Source organism: Malus domestica, chromosome 09 (assembly GCF_042453785.1).
Source record: "Malus domestica chromosome 09, GDT2T_hap1".
Classification (NCBI taxonomy): domain Eukaryota; kingdom Viridiplantae; phylum Streptophyta; class Magnoliopsida; order Rosales; family Rosaceae; genus Malus; species Malus domestica.
In genome coordinates, this window is record NC_091669.1 from 18365604 (window position 1) to 18384598 (window position 18995).

General features: G+C 39.2%; 3 protein-coding genes and 1 long non-coding RNA gene across 4 annotated transcripts; 2 read left to right on the top strand and 2 right to left on the bottom strand.

The window, feature by feature from the left end:
- The first annotated feature begins 941 nt into the window (after positions 1–941).
- On the top strand, positions 942–7064 carry LOC103429326 (lysM domain receptor-like kinase 3). Its single transcript, XM_008367478.4, has 11 exons — positions 942–2110; positions 2633–2707; positions 3589–3882; positions 4098–4243; positions 4349–4438; positions 4520–4625; positions 5118–5269; positions 5358–5455; positions 5540–5687; positions 6150–6257; positions 6659–7064. The coding sequence occupies exons 1-11, from the start codon at positions 1510–1512 to the stop codon at positions 6821–6823; spliced, it is 1983 nt and encodes a 660-aa protein (XP_008365700.3). The 5' UTR covers positions 942–1509; the 3' UTR covers positions 6824–7064.
- Positions 7065–7157: 93 nt separating this feature from the next.
- Positions 7158–9058, bottom strand: LOC139188272 (clavaminate synthase-like protein At3g21360). The gene is made up of 3 exons (XM_070805539.1): positions 8391–9058; positions 8053–8306; positions 7158–7610 (listed from the first exon to the last, which is right to left on the bottom strand). Exons 1-3 carry the CDS (start codon positions 8748–8750, stop codon positions 7250–7252), a joined length of 975 nt encoding a protein of 324 aa, XP_070661640.1. The 5' UTR covers positions 8751–9058; the 3' UTR covers positions 7158–7249.
- A 3485-nt stretch (positions 9059–12543) lies between these two features.
- LOC139188273 (uncharacterized) lies at positions 12544–13495 on the top strand. The gene is made up of 2 exons (XR_011571620.1): positions 12544–12691; positions 13092–13495. It is a non-coding gene; the product is annotated as an uncharacterized lncRNA (long non-coding RNA).
- Positions 13496–13551: 56 nt separating this feature from the next.
- LOC103411641 (clavaminate synthase-like protein At3g21360) lies at positions 13552–15415 on the bottom strand. The gene is made up of 3 exons (XM_029108330.2): positions 14804–15415; positions 14466–14719; positions 13552–14043 (listed from the first exon to the last, which is right to left on the bottom strand). Exons 1-3 carry the CDS (start codon positions 15161–15163, stop codon positions 13683–13685), a joined length of 975 nt encoding a protein of 324 aa, XP_028964163.2. The 5' UTR covers positions 15164–15415; the 3' UTR covers positions 13552–13682.
- Positions 15416–18995: the final 3580 nt, after the last annotated feature.

Here is an 18995-nt window from a genome sequence, read left to right on the forward strand (position 1 = left end):
CCTAAATTTTATAAGTTTTAATTGAGTTTGAAGATGACGCTTAACCATATTGGCGTAAATTAATTATTCTTATGCACTTTGGTGCAGGGTTCGATTCTCATTGATTTCCCTCCTTCCTAACAATTAGCTATTTAACCCCTACGCTATCGCTCCACTCAAAAGTTTCGACTGAGTTTGAGAAAAAAAAAGTTTCCATTGAGTTTATTTGAACTTGGTCAAGTAGATAAGATTTTCAAACTAAAATTGAGTACATTGAGTTTAGCTTGAGATCACCTCTCTTCTATTTTCCATGAATAAAACCTAATATTTTGCTAATATTTTATTTCTTTTTGGTTAATAGAAAGTATAAATATCTTTACAAAAAATAGCAAGTACAAATATCTTGAACAAAACTTCATTTTATTTCATTTTCAATCTAATTCTTGTTTTTTTTTCGTATCTTTTATTCAACAATCTACATCTATTGGTCCACAAAAATTGCTCATCTCATAAATATGTGATATAACTTTTCTAAATTAAATAAAATCTTAAATGTAATCATTCATAAAAAAAAAGTTATGTAATGATGAATGATGGTTAAAGCGCAATCAAACAAACTCTAATGTTATGTAAGGATTTCTCGGCAATCAAGCTTGTGGTTAAAGTGATCCAACATAAAACAAGAAAGACTTGCAGTTAGAGATATCAATCTAAACGATGGAGCGTTGAGTATATTAATTTTAAAAACTTGTAGCTCCCCAAAACTAAGACTATAACTCTGAGGGATTCAACACCAATCCATTTGAACCATGAGTGAGTTTGATGCTTAGCATCGGTTAGCCTTATCACAAAATCGAAGGGGCAAATTAGTCAGAATAGAGAAAAAAAGTGGTCCCCAATATCTCTCAGGTGGATGGCCCTGTGCAAAGCAAAGTTTTAACCAAAAAGTTACGCCAGTCAATGAGCTTTCAACACAAAAACAAACCCCCAAGACACACAAATGCTCTGTTTCCAATCCCTTTTTCCGTCCTTCCTTCCTGCCACCCCCCTTAGATCCATTCATTCCTCCATTTCCAAACTCACTCCTGCTAAATTCTTCCTATTACCTCCAAAAACCTGCCAATTCTTCACCAGCTCACACTAATTTCAGCAGCAGTAGGACTTTGCTTGTCAGTTTCTTGATCTCACTTCACAAATCCTACTATTTCTTCCCAAACCTGTCATCTCAATTTAGCTCTACTTTGTGCTTCTCCATCAAAATTCTTGCGGTCCACGGTCCACCAATTGGTCAAGTCACCCTTTTTCCTCAATCCACACCCATAAATTGACCTAACTAGAACAACCCACTTCCCAATAACTGCTCCTTTTTATTTTTCCACCATCAATTTACTGCAATCACTCTGCTAAACAGAACCCAATTTGTCAAATCTTTGATCTCACCCCACCGAGTGATCAAGCCACCATTTTTTCCACAACCTGCTTCCCAATCCTTCAACTTTTCCCTTTTTTTCTGAACTAAGTTTCTGGGTAATGAAGCTTCGATGGAGCCCAATACCAATCCTTTTGTACCCTTTTCTCCTCCAAATTACCCTTTCCACAGCTTTCTCCCCAACCCCAATGAAGTGTACGGACACAACTCGCCTCTGCACTTCCTTTTTGGCCTTTAAGCCGGAACCCAATGAGACCCTCTCAGTGATTCAGAGCATGTTCGACGTATTGCCGGAAGATGTGACCGTTGAGGGCGGCGACGGGCGGGGCTACGTGTTTGTGAAGAAGAACTGTTCTTGTGCGAAGGGGATAAAGAGTTACTTGACCAACACAACGTTTACTGTGAAATCTGCAGATGGGTATGTTTATGACATGGTTATGGAGGCCTATGGTGGGCTAACTTTTCTGCGCAATACCACTAGGCGGGCCCGATATGGCGCCGTTGTGTCGTTGAGGCTGATGTGCGGGTGCTCGAGTGGGTTGTGGAACTATCTGATGAGTTATGTGATGAGGGATGGGGATAGCATTGAGTCTCTGGCTAGCCGGTTCGGGGTTAGTATGGATAGCATTGAGAAGGTCAATGGGATTAGTGATCCTGATAATGTGACTGTTGGTGCTTTGTATTACATACCTTTGAATTCAGGTCAGTCTTTATTTGCTCCTTTTTTTCGGTTCATGTGTTTGTGTAATTTAGTGGAGCTGTTTATTGTATGTATTTTTGGTAAAATGTGAGGGAAAGCTATCCATTTTAATCTGGTTTCGGGTTAGATTAGTTCGGAGTTATCGAAAATGCAATTCAGTTATACTTATGCTGTGAACTGTGGGAACAATGTATTAGATATGAATAAGATATCAATTTATTCATAATTTCCAATAAGATATCATGTCATGTTTAGTGAAGCAATCATCAAATCATCATGATTGTACCTTTACCAAATTTTGCCGCTAATACTTACAATCAAGCGTAACTATGGTATGAAAAGGAAAAATTCGTTGGTTTGCTAGGCCAATGGACGATGCTCAATAGAAATTGGTCGATTTGAAATCTTTGTTTGTTTAAATTTTCTTATGCAATCCTACCTCTATTATGAATCTTCCTTGTTCTTGAGCTGTTATTCCAATCAACTTTCCAATAAGCATTATGATTTTTTTATCATGCTTCTAGTTCCTGGTGAGCCTTATCCTATGGAGACGATTTCTCCCGCTCCTGTTCCTTCACCATCCAATGCCAGTGTTTCAGGTATGGTTTTGATATATCATGAGGAATTACAATAATTTAATTTGAAACGGTGAGCTGATAGTTTTGTTAATTTAATATCCACAAAACTAAAAGTAAAAACTGGTTGCTGTGGTAGTAAATAGTAATTCTCTTATTATCAAGTTTTGTTGACCTTCATGTAGAGGAAGCGTTGGAGTCTTTACAGTAGCAGAACGATTGAGGGTTGTACATTATAAAGTGATTTTCATTAGAGACGTAGATTCAAGTTTATGTTGCCTTTCTTTGAATAAAATAGAAGATGATTAGAAACAAATTAAGATTCTCAATGCAATATCCCAATTTGGCTCTTGTGAAGAAATGTTGGCTAAGATATATTGTAATCTGTTAACTTTGATGTTTCAAATTACTGTCAAGAAAGCCATGTAAGTACGTACGGAATGCATATTCTGTTTTTTATTTTGATGCATCTATAATCCTTTGCACACACTATAGGTACATAGGAGCAACAACAACAACAACAACAAAGCCTTTTCCCACTAAGTGGGGTCGGCTAAAAGTGGGGTTGTTTCCACAAAATTGTTAGTTTGTTGAGATATAGTAGCTAATGCTTTAAAGCATACTGTTTTTTCAGCATCCCTCCTATTTCTGATTCTTCGTTTCTTTCCCCTTGCCTTTCTAAATTCCCTGGATTGATCCACTGAAGGATAAATTTTTCAGTGTGCCGGGAAAACAGCCCAGTACGCCAAGTCTCGTAATACATGTGGTTGAATTTTTTTTTTTAAAAGTATGCACCCCCTTGTATTATGACACTTGTTGTACCGGGCTGTGCACCCGGCACGCTGAAAAATCTCTCCCACTCAAGAACGTTACAATAAGTTGTGTACTTTGTTTTTTGTTTGCAGAAAATGGAGAAAATCATAAGCCGCATCTGCCATATTTATGGATTGTAGGGAGTTTAGGGATCATTCTTGTTGTGATCATATTAGGCATAGTTTTATATGTTTGCCTGAGGTCTTCAAGCTGCTTTACTGAAGCACAAAGAAGCAGTTCAAAAGATCCTGATGGTCAAATTAGGTTTCGTGTTCTTCGAAAGCCAAGTTTTTGTTGTGCTTCAGGAAGGTACATGTGTTGCACATCTTCAGATTGGAAGCAAACTAATGGAGATCCTAGCAGCCAGCAGATAACTGTCCCCAAAGGTTTTAATGTCTGAACTATTTTATCCTCATTTTTTAATACGAAGTTCTGCCTTACTAAATGAGTGATAAGTATTCTCTTTATAAGGGGAAAAAGAGAACGTAGGCAGGTTGTGTGCGTGTAATTTGCTTCTTCATCCAATCTTTATATACCAAAATGCGGTCATCCTCCTTCATCTTGGAATGTCTGACTGATCCTCTCCTGTTACTTGTTGCAGCTATTGGCAGTCATGTACTTGACATAGAGAAGCCTGTTGTTTTCACATATGAAGATATTTGTTCCTCAACAGATGGGTTTTCTGATTCACGTCTTCTGGGCCATGGAAGATATGGTTCCGTGTATTATGGCCTCCTCCGTGAGCAGGTTCGCAGATTTCTGCTTGGATTCCCATAATTTACATTTTCTTTTACCATGTAGAGTAAGTTTCCTTGTCACACCTTTGTTGGTAACGGTTTGAATTCTATCCAGGAAGTTGCTATTAAAAGAATGACTGCTACAAAAACTAAAGAGTTTCTGTCAGAAATAAAAGTTCTATGCAAGGTTCATCATTCAAATCTGGTAAGTCTCATTGTAGTTTTGAAACTTGTTGCTTTCGATGTTTCAGAACTCTGACTCCTATTTGGGTTTAATTGTGTCAAGGTAGAATTGATTGGTTATGCAGCAAGTGATGAAGAGCTCTTTCTTATATATGAATATGCCCAGAAAGGTTCACTTAAAAGCCATCTGCATGATCCTCAGAACAAAGGTACGCCTCATGCTAATGCTATATCGATAGTACGTCATAAGCTAGTCGAGTGGTTTTTCTTTTCTCTTCCTGCTTCGTTCTTTGGCCCGTAATCTTCTTTATGCTAAAGCCTGTAGAAATTTATGATTTCTTCTAAACCGTCCCATATGTAACCCAACTTCCTGAAATGATTACATCTAAGTTCACTACAAGTTGTTGGGACCACTAAAATTTGTATCGATATTATTGATAACACGTCGGTACAGTTTGTTGGTGACATGTTATTGTCAAAGATGTCGTTCTTTAATAGAGAATCGACATCTGTTTAAGAGAACACTTTTTAAGTTCCTGCCCATGGCATACCCTCTTTAAATTGAATTTCGTATCTGAAAACATCAGTAATGAGTCGTGGACGTAGGAGTTTGGACCTATGAATATGCTATTATGTTTACTTTTGTATTATTGAGCCATGCACATGTTATTAATCGATCCGAATGATTAAATGTCTTATAGGTCATACATCACTTTCCTGGATCATGAGGGTCCAGATTGCTCTTGATGCTGCTAGAGCTCTCGAGTACATCCATGAGCACACGAAATCGCATTATGTCCACCGGGATATTAAGACAAGCAACATCTTGCTTGATGGTTCCTTCAGGGCAAAGGTTGGATATATTATAGTGATTTCAGTAGTGTTGTGCATTGTACTTTTGGTACTAGTCACTTATTGAACAACTTCTTTTTGTGTTTTAGATTTCAGACTTCGGGTTGGCAAAAATTTTTGGTAAGACGAGTGATGGAGAAGCTACTGTAACCAAAGTTGTTGGTACATACGGTTATCTGGCTCCAGAGTAAGTAACCATATTTGCCGTTGACGACGTTGTCTTTCAACAAGTTCCATCAAGTTTTAATTGCTTCCCTCTTGCTTCCTGTAGATACTTGAGTGATGGCCGTGCTACTGCAAAAAGTGATATTTATGCTTTTGGAGTTGTTCTTTTTGAGCTTATATCGGGGAAGGAGGCCGTTATACGAACTGAAGGCACAGCCGCAAAAAATTCCGAAAGACGTTCACTGGTGTCAATTGTAAGTTGTGCTGACGAGACATAATTTTGTTTCTAAATAGATAAACGATATAATGATTTTACCTGCTTATAGCTGGAATCTTGAGAAGAGAAGATGAGGAGACCATTCACCGGCTTGAGCCAGAGTCATATAATTCGTAATTACGTATATAGGATGAATCAGAGAAAACTTAATTCCCTGTGTTTTACAACTTTGGAGTCACTATGAGCCGGGATTGGTGCTTGCATTCACTACTTGGAAGTCATAGATCTGAAAATCAGAGCAATCTCCATTCAAAATGTCAAAATCCTGTACTTAAAAACCGACGCGCTTGACTAGCGTAACATTCAGTGAGAAATTAAAGCTAGACTTTACCTATTCCACTGCACCTCCATTTTGTGCGTGCCTTTGCATCTCTTTTGTAAAATCGACATGTGACGCCCTTCTTTATTTACGGTTTACAAATACTTTGTTTGAATGCAGATGCAAACAGCTCTTAGGACTTCACCAGACTCCGTGAGCATGTCAAACCTGAAAGATTACATTGATCCAAATATGATGGACTTGTATCCTCATGATTGCCCATTCAAGGTAAATTAACCACCTTATGAACTCATACAGATTGATGAATATTTTGGCCTGCTTTTACCGACCGTGCCTCTCTGATACGAGCAAGTGCTATAATTTTCCGATGACAACTGACATAAATTGCATTTGTATGAAAATCTGACTGAAAATGGTTGCACTTGTTCTTTCAATGGACCGTGGGAACGGGGATCATGACCTATGAGAGAATTAAGATGAAACCAAATTATACTAGAGCTGACCTATCGGTTTGAATATAGGCTCAATCCATACGTTGTAATTATCCTACCAAGTATTTTATATCATCAAAGTAAACAAAAAAAGCCATTTGGTTAATTTTGAAGTCGTATTTCAATGTTCATCAATAACGTATGCATTTCTTCTTGTCGGCGCAACTCATTCCGCAGGTGGCCATGATAGCAAGGCAATGTGTAGATGACGACCCCATCCTACGGCCCGACATGAAAGGAGTCGTGATTTCGCTATCACAGATCCTCCTAACCTCAGTGGAGTGGGAAGCTACTCTTGCGGGGAACAGCCAGGTATTCAGTGGCCTTGTTCAGGGAAGATAGTGAAACCGCGTTTCCTTTCCAATCTGATGCCTTACAATATTTCATTCTTTTGCCCCTCTTTTATATGTGTGATCATGTGTGTATAGCGGCACATATATAGTCGTAATCTGGCGGTATTTATAGTGGGTATTTACAGTGGCATTCAGTAGCTGCTGCTTAATGATACAAGTTACCTGTAGTTAAACTTTTACCTTACTTTTTACATGGATTTTCTATAAAGCCTTGAGCTTCTTCTTCGAAAGCGTATGGTATATACTTCGAATTCAAGGAAACATCAACGGAATATCCGTAAAAGTTACGGAAAGAAACGGAAATCTATATAAAAACATGAAAATTTTGTACGAAAACTAGTATATCATTAGCATCTGATCTCTCCGAAAGGGAAGAGTTAACAAGACATAAGAACACGTACTTGATGGGCTTTAACTATTTGCAGAGCGAAGCTAGGACTCTGCGAGGCGGAGTGAACGACTTCCGGGAGTGAAGGACAGCCAAATTATCCAGCAGTAAAACATCACCCTTGCGCCAGGGGATGGCAACGCTTTCCTCTTCGAGAATTTTCAAGCAGTCGTGGATGATATCCGCAGGCAATGGGCTGCCATCTCCAAAGGTGACGGCCTTCACAGGGTCGTTCCTTGCATCTTCCCAGCCGGTATACGCTGCTACCATGCTGTTGAACCAAATCTTGCGCTGCGTTGTGCTTATATATTTGATGGCAGGGATTGGTCCCATGATTGATTTCACTCCATCCGCCAACCATTCCAACTTCATACCAAGCTTAGCAGCCCTGCAAAAAGTTTTAGTGGTACAACTCCGTAGCTGTTAATAATTCAATCTCAACTCACTCAACAATCACCGCAACAACTTCAAATCTAAAAAAATAAAATAACGAGGACTCATTTGATACGTATCTGACGAAAATATTACCAGAAAACTACGTAGAATGCCGATGTGGTGATACAAGCTCACTCGAACTATTACATTGCTCGCTCGTTTACCATTTAGTGTTTGCTCAGTTTAGAAATTTAATGATTCTACACGTTCTTATGTATATCGTAGGTGCCTTTGTAACACTTCATTGGCATAACACGTGGTGTTAGTGTTACGATCATACTAAAAAATGTGACAGCCCGTTGGTATGACACTCGGTGTTAATGTTAAGACCGCACTGAAAAATTACTCGTTGCACTGCTAAAGTGAACTAGAGTCTGTACAAGTTGGAGCAATACCTTTGCTCAGCTATACTCTTGTCTTTGGTCATGAAGGTGGACTTCCAGCCACGGCCAATTGGAGAAGAAGGGTCGTCGTCTTCGCCCAAAACCCGGTTATATATCAACCCGTGCTCCTCCAACTTGTCAACGAACTCCGGGTACTTCTCCTTCATCCTCCCGTACACAATGTGGCTCAGAACAATCGGAGTTTCTCCCCCACTTCCAGGCTCCACTTCACAAAAGAAGAACAGCTTGGATGGGTACTCCGGCACCTAAAACGACATGTCGTAAGATCACCACACAACACGACAGTTTAATAACAAAACGAAACGACGTGTCGTGCAATGCGAATATACCTGAGCCATTTCGTGGTGGAATGGAATCTTCTGATCGGGCGGGGACTCGTTGGCGGTAAACACCCGACCCACGACGTTGGTCCGGGGAGCAGCTCCGCCCACATAGGGGAGCTCTTCGAAGCCGAAGGCCTCAACGACGTCGTTGAAGTCGGAGGCCGTATTTACGGGAAATCCCCTCAAGAGCACGGCCCCCGATTTTCGGAGCTGGGCGTCCAGGTACGGTTTCTCGGCTTCGATAGTTTTGGTCAGGGCGGAGAAAGTGAAGTGAACCGCCGGTGGCGGAGATATAACTAGCGGGAATTGGATTCCGCTGAAGAGCTTCTGCTGCGGGATTTGGGTTTCCACCAAAGATCCTGACATGGTGCCTCTCTGGTATGGGACGGCGCGCGGGGTTGCAGCCTCGTGGTGAGTTAGTGAACTGGGTTATGGAGGTTTTGGGGAGTGAAATACTATGGAGCTGTGTTGGGTGGGTCTATCTGGTGCGGAATTGCGTCTAGGTTCAATTTTACACTAGTCATGTTTTTGGCCACAAGGTTCAATTTGACATTTCATTTTAATGAGTTGTCATGTTCTTGAAGGTTAAGATCTTTCGTAATAGCAGCTTAAGATTTTTTATTTACAAATAAGTTTGATTATTTTTTATTGAATCAAAATATCGAATTTTATTTATTTATTGAGATTCCGATTGCATCTATACATTCCTTAATTATTTTATTTGAGAATAATGGTAGATTTTAGAACTGGAAGTAATCGGAAGTAAAGACAAATTAAACGATGTTTTCAAATTAGTGGCAAAATGTTTTGATCATGGGCAATAACCACGGTACTAAATAATTATGGGTTAAGCGATTGGCTATACTAGCTTTTCACACTAATTTTCTTATACAAAAGTTCTTTACAATCATTGAGGGCTAAACATCACAAGTTACGCCATCTCCAGGGAAAGAGCTATAGGCTATTTTAAGCTCGAATTTGTGTAGAATTTGTCTCTTGCCAATAGTCAAAATGAATATATTAAAAAGAATCATGGCTAAATTTAGCCAAAGCTGGCTGCTTATAGCAGCCCTAAAGCCCCTCGGCCGGCTTGAACTTGTGCACCCCAAGTAAATATGAAAAAAAATTTAGCGCTCCATGGTTAAAGATGAAAAAAATTAGCCTATAGTATTTTTTAAAAATTATTAAATTTTTAAGGGCTTAAATGTAGTAAAGAGCTAAGTTTAGCCCTCCATAAATGGAGATAACCTTACGTTTTATGGCTAAAACACACTAAAATATATATACACACACAAAGAGGTAGAAGCCATACATAAGCTCCACATACACAAAGCAAACTGTACTCTAATCAGCTCCAACGAAGGGTTATAGGGCTACATTTTATCCTGGTAAATGTGCACAGTCCATCTTCAACAAGAAAGCTATATCCTAATCACCAAGTAAGGCTGGAGATGAGAAACACAGAGTTATACGAAAAATAATATTTTGGAGGACTAAAACATAGTTTGCCACACCCTTTTGCTTTTCAATGTTACAGCAACTCCAGCGTATCAATGGCACACCCCGATCCTAGAATCAAGGCGTGCTGGCCGTCACGCCTTGATTCTAGGATCGGGGTGTGTCAATCAAGGCCCCCTAGGGCAACTTCCTATTTAATAGCCTTCAGTAAACAGTAACTACCTTTAATGAACAGTAATTACCTTTTATCTTCACCCTAATTGAATAGTCATGACAATAGGCAATAAAATATTAGTATTTTTTATTTTATAAACTAATACAAAATAATTTTATTTGTAATTTCGGATAAGATTTTTAATCATTCTCGTTGCGCCACGTGTCATTATTCGAAAAGACAATTTTAGGTGATAGATTTTGATAAGATTTTTATCCAATGTCGTTGTGCCAAGTGTTGTTACCTTTTCAGAATCGTTGAGGATAGATTTCGGATAAGATTTTTAACCAATCACGTTGTGCCACGTGTCATAATCTGTTTACAATTTTTGGGGATAGATTTCGATCAGATTTTTAACGAATGACGACATGCCATATGACATTATCTACAACCTAATCCTTTCTTTTTCCTCCATATAACCCACCATCCATCTTAAGAAATCACACACCAAAATCAAAATCTCTATCATTATTCATAGTTTTTGCTTCCTTCTTACAAAGTCTTGTTCAAGGATGTTGTGGGAAATCGATGAGTAAGAGAAATAATTGTTTAAGCAAGGGGAAGAAATGTTCAATCTCCAGGTGGGCGAAAATGAGATGGAAGAGGAAGAAGATGAGGAGCGTGGAAGGAGAGATGACGAAGCAAGAAGCCAAAGAGTCTCACATTCCTGTTGAGTCATCCAAGTTGTGGCTTAGATCTCCAGGCAAAGCCATTCCACAAACATTGATAGAAGCATGCAACGACGAGGTTCGGATCTTTGTGATGATTATTTTGTCTGTAACAGTGCATTCTCTTATACGTACTTTAGACGTCATTTTAGAATTTGTTCAACAAAATCATGATTGCTATTTGCAACCATGATTCTTACTTTGTACAAAATAAGGATGTTTTTGGTGTTATGGGTATCCTTCTTGAGCAAAAAATTGATGTTGCCTTGCGGATGCTTACATATGGAGCATCTGCAAACCAAGTGGATGAGATAGCGAAGATGGGGAAATCAATCATTCTTGAGTCCCTGATGAGGTATTGCTCCACAATCGAATCTATCTCCACCACAGAGTACCTTCGGAGACTTACTGAGATGGACTTGCAAAGGCTTCTGAAGAAGGGCGAGATGTGAGGTTTTCCTGGGATGATTGGAAGAATTGACTGTATGCACTGGACTTGAAAAAATCGTCCAAGTGCATGGCAAGGAGCTTATGGGGACATAAAATGAGCAAAAAGTATCATTTTGGAGACGGTGGCATCATTTGATACATGGATTTGGCACGTTTTTCTCGGTGTTCCGGGAGCTCAAAATGACCTCAATGTCCTTGCCCAATCCCCAGTGTTTAACAATGTCCTGCAAGGAAAAGCACTAAGAGTCACGTACTGGGTTAATGGACATAAGTACCATGGGCCATATTACCTAGCAGACAGCATATACCCAATGTGGTCATCGTTTGTCAAAACATTGCCAAGTCCACGAAGTGCAAAGGAAAAACACTTTGCAAGCTGTCAAGAGGGGTATAGGAAAGATGTGAAGCGTTGTTTTGGTATTCTCTAAGCTCGTTGGGCGATTGTCAGGGGTGTTGCCATAATGTTTGATTTAGAGTCACTTCGATCTATCATGATGACGTGTATCATTCTTCATAACATGATTATGAAAGATGAGTATGATTATGATGCCATTGATGAATATAAGCCAGACACGATGAACAATTCCAAAACACAAAAATATTATGCTCATGATGCCACCGAAGAACCCGTGCAAGACGAGTTATTAGAAATGGATGGACGTTACAATGAAAGGCTCATTCAACAATATACTTCACTTCAGGATGCATATATTCACAATGCTCGACAAATTGACTTGATAGAGCACCAGTGGGAATTGAAACAAGCTCAAAAAACTTAAGTTCATTTAGTGTGTTTGTTTTTATTTGGTGTGTTTATTTAATTTTATTTGGTGTGTTTTTTAAGTTCATTTAGTGAGTTTGTTTTTTTTATTTGGTGTGTTTATATCCCTTGAATAAATATTCTCTTAGTTTAAATAAATTACCAAATTAAATAAATATACTCTTAGTTTAAATAAAGTATTAAATTCAATAAATTGGAAACAACATAAAGTACTCTATTCAATAAATAAGAAATTACAACCCAAAGTGATTGGAAAATTATGGGTTTCGATTAAAAACAAATTCTCTAGTCCCCCGTGAATGGAAAATCATCACCTAACCAATTTGTGGTGCTAGGACCGTCATCATTTGTGGTGTTAGGACCATCTCTTCTTGCTCTCGCTTCTCTTGCACGCCTCATTCGCACCACGTACATTTTTCAAATTCCAAAAATATTTAGAGTTCGGAGACATCGCCTCTACAGGCTCCTTCATAATGTCACGATCATGTTGAACCCTTTTTCTTCTTTAAGCTCTTCCCTTTCTTGCCTAAGTAGCTCTCTTTCTCTCTCATTAGCTCCCTTTCTTGCCTTTGCATCCCTTTGGCGCCCTTCTTTATTTACGGTTTACAAATACTTTGTTTGAATGCAGATGCAAACAGCTCTTAGGACTTCACCAGACTCCGTGAGCATGTCAAACCTGAAAGATTACATTGATCCAAATATGATGGACTTGTATCCTCATGATTGCCTATTCAAGGTAAATTAACCACCTTATGAACTCATACAGATTGATGAATATTTTGGCCTGCTTTTACCGACCGTGCCTCTCTGATGCGAGCAAGTGCTATAATTTTCCGATGACAACTGACATAAATTGCATTTGTATGAAAATCTGACTGAAAATGGTTGCACTTGTTCTTTCAATGGACCGTGGGAACGGGGATCATGACCTCTGAGAGAATTAAGATGAAACCAAATTATACTAGAGCTGACCCATCGGTTTGAATATAGGCTCAATCCATACGTTGTAATTATCCTACCAAGTATTTTATATCATCAAAGTAAACAAAAAAGCCATTTGGTTAATTTTGAAGTCGTATTTCAATGTTCATCAATAACGTATGCATTTCTTCTTGTCGGCGCAACTCATTCCGCAGGTGGCCATGATAGCAAAGCAATGTGTAGATGACGACCCCATCCTACGGCCCGACATGAAAGGAGTCGTGATTTCGCTATCACAGATCCTCCTAACCTCAGTGGAGTGGGAAGCTACTCTTGCGGGGAACAGCCAGGTATTCAGTGGCCTTGTTCAGGGAAGATAGTGAAACCGCGTTTCCTTTCCAATCTGATGCCTTACAATATTTCATTCTTTTGCCCCTCTTTTATATGTGTGATCATGTGTGTATAGCGGCACATATATAGTCGTAATCTGGCGGTATTTATAGTGGGTATTTATAGTGGCATTCAGTAGCTGCTGCTTAATGATACAAGTTACCTGTAGTTAAACTTTTACCTTACTTTTTACATGGATTTTCTATAAAGCCTTGAGCTTCTTCTTCGAGAGCGTATGGTATATACTTCGAATTCAAGGAAACATCAACCGAATATCCGTAAAAGTTACGAAAAGAAACGGAAATCTATATAAAAACATGAAAATTTTGTACGAAAACTAGTATATCATTAGCATCTGATCTCTCCGAAAGGGAAGAGTTAACAAGACATAAGAACACGTACTTGATGGGCTTTAACTATTTGCAGAGCGAAGCTAGGACTCTGCGAGGCGGAGTGAACAACTTCCGGGAGTGAAGGACAGCCAAATTATCCAGCAGTAAAACATCACCCTTGTGCCAGGGGAAGGCAACGCTTTCCTCTTCGAGAATTTTCAAGCAGTCGTGGATGATATCCGCAGGCAATGGGCTGCCATCTCCGAAGGTGACAGCCTTCACAGGGTCGTTCCTTGCATCTTGCCAGCCGGTATACGCTGCTACCATGCTGTTGAACCAAATCTTGCGCTGCGTTGTGCTTATATATTTGACGGCAGGGATTGGTCCCATGATTGATTTCACTCCATCCGCCAACCATTCCAACTTCATACCAAGCTTAGCAGCCCTGCAAAAAGTTTTAGTGGTACAACTCCGTAGCTGTTAATAATTCAATCTCAACTCACTCAACAATCACCGCAACAACTTCAAATCCAAAAAAAATTAACGAGGACTCATTTGATACGTATCTGACGAAAATATTACCATAAAACTACGTAGAATGCCGATGTTATGTATATACATTGCTCGCTCGTTTACCATTTAGTGTTTGCTCAGTTTAGAAATTTAATGATTGTACACGTTCTTATGTATATCGTAGGTGCCTTTGTAACACTTCATTGGCATAACACGTGGTGTTAGTGTTACGATCATACTAAAAAATGTGACAGCCCGTTGGTATGACACTCGGTGTTAATGTTAAGACCGCACTGAAAAATTACTCGTTGCACTGCTAAAGTGAACTAGAGTCTGTACAAGTTGGAGCAATACCTTTGCTCAGCTATACTCTTGTCTTTGGTCATGAAGGTGGACTTCCAGCCACGGCCAATTGGAGAAGAAGGGTCGTCGTCTTCGCCCAAAACCCGGTTATATATCAACCCGTGCTCCTCCAACTTGTCAACGAACTCCGGGTACTTCTCCTTCATCCTCCCGTACACAATGTGGCTCAGAACAATCGGAGTTTCTCCCCCACTTCCAGGCTCCACTTCACAAAAGAAGAACAGCTTGGATGGGTACTCCGGCACCTAAAACGACATGTCGTAAGATTACCACACAACACGACAGTTTAATAACAAAACGAAACGACGTGTCGTGCAATGCGAATATACCTGAGCCATTTCGTGGTGGAATGGAATCTTCTGATCGGGCGGGGACTCGTTGGCGGTAAACACCCGACCCACGACGTTGGTCCGGGGAGCAACTCCGCCCACATAGGGGAGCTCTTCGAAGCCGAAGGCCTCAACGACGTCGTTGAAGTGGGAGGCCGTATTTACGGGAAAGCCCCTCAAGAGCACGGCCCCCGATTTTCGGAGCTGGGCGTCCAGGTACGGTTTCTCGGCTTCGATAGTTTTGGTCAGGGCGGAGAAAGTGAAGTGAACCGCCGGTGGCGGAGATATAACTAGCGGGAATTGGATTCCGCTGAAGAGCTTCTGCTGCGGGATTTGGGTTTCTACCAAAGATCCTGACATGGTGCCTCTCCGGTATGGGACGGCGCGCGGGGTTGCAGCCTCGTGGTGAGTTAGTGAACTGGGTTATGGGGGTTTTGGGGAGTGAAATACTATGGAGCTGTGTTGGGTGGGTCTATCTGGTGCGGAATTGCTAGGTTCAATTTTACACTGGTGCGGAATTGCGTCTAGGTTCAATTTTATACTTCACTTCAGGAGGCATATATTCTCGACAAATTGACTTGATAGAGCACAAGTGGGAATTGAAACAAGCTCAAGAAACTTAAGTTCATTTAGTGTGTTTGTTTTTATTTGGTGTGTTTTTTAAGTTCATTTAGTGAGTTTGTTTTTTTTATTTGGTGTGTTTATATCCCTTGAATAAATATTCTCTTAGTTTAAATAAATTACCAAATTAAATAAATATACTCTTAGTTTAAATAAAGTATTAAATTCAATAAATTGGAAACAACATAAAGTACTCTATTCAATAAATAAGAAATTACAACCCAAAGTGATTAGAAAATTATGGGTTTCGATTAAAAACAAATTCCCTAGTCCCTCGTGAATGGAAAATCATCACCTAACCAATTTGTGGTGCTAGGACCGTCATCATTTGTGGTGTTAGGACCATCTCCTCTTGCTCTCGCTTCTCTTGCACGCCTCATTCGCACCACGTACATTTTTCAAATTCCAAAAATATTTAGAATTCGGAGACATCGCCTCTACAGGCTCCTTCATAATGTCACGATCATGTTGAACCCTTTTTCTTCTTTAAGCTCTTCCCTTTCTTGCCTAAGTAGCTCTCTTTCTCTCTCATTAGCTTGAAATAATCTCTCAGCAACTGGAGCTTTTACCTCCTCTTTAGCCTTATCAACCTCAAATTTAGTCATTTCCCGCGCCAAAGTCAATTTACCTTGGTGAGCAAGTTCTTCCATATATTTTTCCTAATCATTCTTGGAAAGCACTCCCTTTTCTCTTTGAAACCTTCTTACCTTGAGGCCTAATTGGATAACAGGTCAACCCCGACCCTTGTTCAGGGGTCACTTTTGGCACTTGTTCTATGTCGCTTTCATGAACATGGGAGTCATGATCGGGCGTAAAGTGTAAAGGGGTGCTATTCATGACAACTTCTGGACCGATAGACACAACTCTGAATTTAGGACAATCTTTAACAATATTCCAACATTCCCATCGGGTGAATGATTTGTTTTTGTTTTTGGTTTTGGCATTATAACAAACTTGTGCTTGAAGTGTCTACACAATGCGGGAGAAGAAATAATTATAATCAAAGTAGCTAATGTAAATTTGGGTATAGTACAAACAAATAAATAATACCTGATCCGTGAAATTTTCCCCACTTCGAAGATTACTACTAGCTTGTGCCAAGGTGTCTCTCCAAAGACTAAACGATTGGCTGAGTATTCTTTAACGACTGGACATCGATTCTTTGGTTCTTTTCCCACCAATTTTCTCAAGAAAAAAAGCATGAATAAGACTCCACATTTTTTGCAACTGCATTCATTACTCGTAATCGGATCATGAGTAACTTCAACCCAGCTAGAACACAACGTAACATCTTCAATAAGCGTCCAATTCGTACCTGCATCATTAGTCATTTTGTTGGAAATCAATTGGATTGAAACTTTGAGAGAAAGATTGGAATGTGGTTAAAATATTTGAGAAAATATGAAATTGTGGTGTAAGGTAGAAGATAATGAGAAGGTATTTATAGAAAAGTAAAATCAATTTTTTTTGGATTTTTTAATTAATTTTTAACATTTTTTATTAACTTATTTAATTTCTGCCGTTGGATTAAAAAAAAATTGAAATTCAACCCTCCAAATTGTGCCACGTGGCATAACAGTAACATATCTGAATTTTTTTTATTTTATTTTTAAAGGCGAATAACGTGGACTGTTGATTTCAAATCCAACAACTGATATTGTGCCACGTAAAGTATTTGTTAAAGGTTTGAATTTCTTTTTTAACCGTTAGAATCCAACAATCCAGAAAAAGTATTTGTTGAAATTCAACGGATGAGAAGGTGCCATGTGCCCCACCAACGGTAACATTTCAGCAATTTGGACCACGAGCCTCACCGACTGAAAAGTTGTTGGTGACGTGCCCCCAAGCGCACGTGTACGACACGCGCCTGAGGCAAATTTTTTTAAAACATGGTTGACATCATCTTGACATCAGCCATGCATCATTTGGCCTTAAGCTTTCGGGGCACCAATTCAAGCCGGGCCTTTCACTCGGGCCCTCCCTTAGCCCAATCGACCGCATGGGTTGGACCAAGGAATTAGGGCTATTGGGTAGGAAATCTCACCGGTCCATCGAGCTGGAGCTCCCGGTGGAGTTGCTCTTTGAGAAGGCCTTAAGGTGCAACACTAGGACGAGAGTTTTCCTTTTGAAGCATTGATTGCCCACCAGAGCTACCCAACCAACAATTGTGGCAAGGCTCGTAGCCCCTTGGGCCTTTCACCAAACAATTTTCAATTCCCATTTATGGGGTTTTTAGGTTTTAGGGGTTATATAGTGGGATTTAGCCCACTTCTTGAAATAACCTAATTGGGTTACAAACAAATTATGCATTTTGTTTTTCTAAGTTGCGATAACTTTAGTAGGTTAGAAGTTAATTAATAGAGAAGAATATGAGTCAGTGAGAATCGAACATGCATCAAGATGCATAGACCTGAATGCTTTTCAAATCAACAATTCATATGGGACTAAAAACATTGAATTACTTCAACAACAAAAAACATTGAATTAATTTTAGAAATAAATCGGATATATATTAGAGCTAGACGAGAAAATATGCCCGCGCGTTGCTGCGGGAACCTATTGTTTCAAGTGTAATCGGATGAATAAAACATATTTAAGTCGAATAAATTCAACACAATTATAAACAAACAGTTTTTTTTATACATTCAAGTGAGCTGGCATATAAATACATTGTACAATGAGTGGGAAGAAACTGAACGTCTTTGATTAGAAAGAGATGGTTTCCAAAAAAGTTGTTTCTTATGAAACATTAGTTTACACAAAATTTCAGTTACCAAATCCAAAAAAAAAAAAAAAAAATGTGACTCTCTATATGGCTTTCTTACTACATAAAAATATCCCTTAGTTAAAGCATGTCACACATCATAACATTGCTATTATATGAAGTATATTCCTCAATGGCAAGTAATATACTCTGCTTAGCATGACCTCTCAATCCCCTCTTTTATCTCCCTAGAATCGTACAACAACCCATAAATACGGTGCCCCTTTAAAATCCAAGCATACATTAAAAATTCAACAATACAGTTTCAAAATCTCTATAAATGAACATACCTCAAAAAGCCAACGGCCCAAGTGACACACTGCACACACTGCATGCACTCACATACACTGCATACACATACGCTCACACACACTGAAGAATGAACGCATTATATTCAGTTAGCACCATTCAACTTTAAAAGCAGTGAGACCTTCCAAAGGCACAGCCTAACTGGCCTCGGTTCAAATAACCAAATTGAGAACAACAGTTGAATTTTGGAAAAGCTGTACAGAGGGGGAAAAAAGAAAAGAAAAAAAAGAGAAAACAATCCTATAATCACAACTGAAAAACAAAATCAAAATGAAAAGAATAAAATATCAGCAGAGCTTGAACACTAACATCCTTTGAAAACATGTAAAAACCATCCCAAATCAGCAAGAATAAAGCAAAAAGAAAAAAACACATCATATACCTTTAACACAGCAGCTTGAAAAAACCCCAACAAAAAATTACAAACTCTGAAAGGCACCGTTTCTTAACTGAAAGAAAAAAAACGTATCACCCATCCGCAACAACAAATCGACCAAA

Excerpts from the sequence above, each read along its gene's own strand:
- LOC103429326 (XM_008367478.4), top strand. The coding sequence starts at position 1,510 with ATGAAGCTTCGATGGAGCCCAATACCAATCCTTTTGTACCCTTTTCTC. Across the intron at positions 4,244-4,348 it reads ATGGCCTCCTCCGTGAGCAG|GAAGTTGCTATTAAAAGAAT; the intron begins GTTCGCAGATTT and ends AATTCTATCCAG. Across the intron at positions 5,456-5,539 it reads TACGGTTATCTGGCTCCAGA|ATACTTGAGTGATGGCCGTG; the intron begins GTAAGTAACCAT and ends TGCTTCCTGTAG.
- LOC139188272 (XM_070805539.1), bottom strand. The coding sequence starts at position 8,750 with ATGTCAGGATCTTTGGTGGAAACCCAAATCCCGCAGCAGAAGCTCTTC. Across the intron at positions 8,307-8,390 it reads TCCACCACGAAATGGCTCAG|GTGCCGGAGTACCCATCCAA; the intron begins GTATATTCGCAT and ends ATGTCGTTTTAG. Across the intron at positions 7,611-8,052 it reads AAGAGTATAGCTGAGCAAAG|GGCTGCTAAGCTTGGTATGA; the intron begins GTATTGCTCCAA and ends AACTTTTTGCAG.
- LOC103411641 (XM_029108330.2), bottom strand. The coding sequence starts at position 15,163 with ATGTCAGGATCTTTGGTAGAAACCCAAATCCCGCAGCAGAAGCTCTTC. Across the intron at positions 14,720-14,803 it reads TCCACCACGAAATGGCTCAG|GTGCCGGAGTACCCATCCAA; the intron begins GTATATTCGCAT and ends ATGTCGTTTTAG. Across the intron at positions 14,044-14,465 it reads AAGAGTATAGCTGAGCAAAG|GGCTGCTAAGCTTGGTATGA; the intron begins GTATTGCTCCAA and ends AACTTTTTGCAG.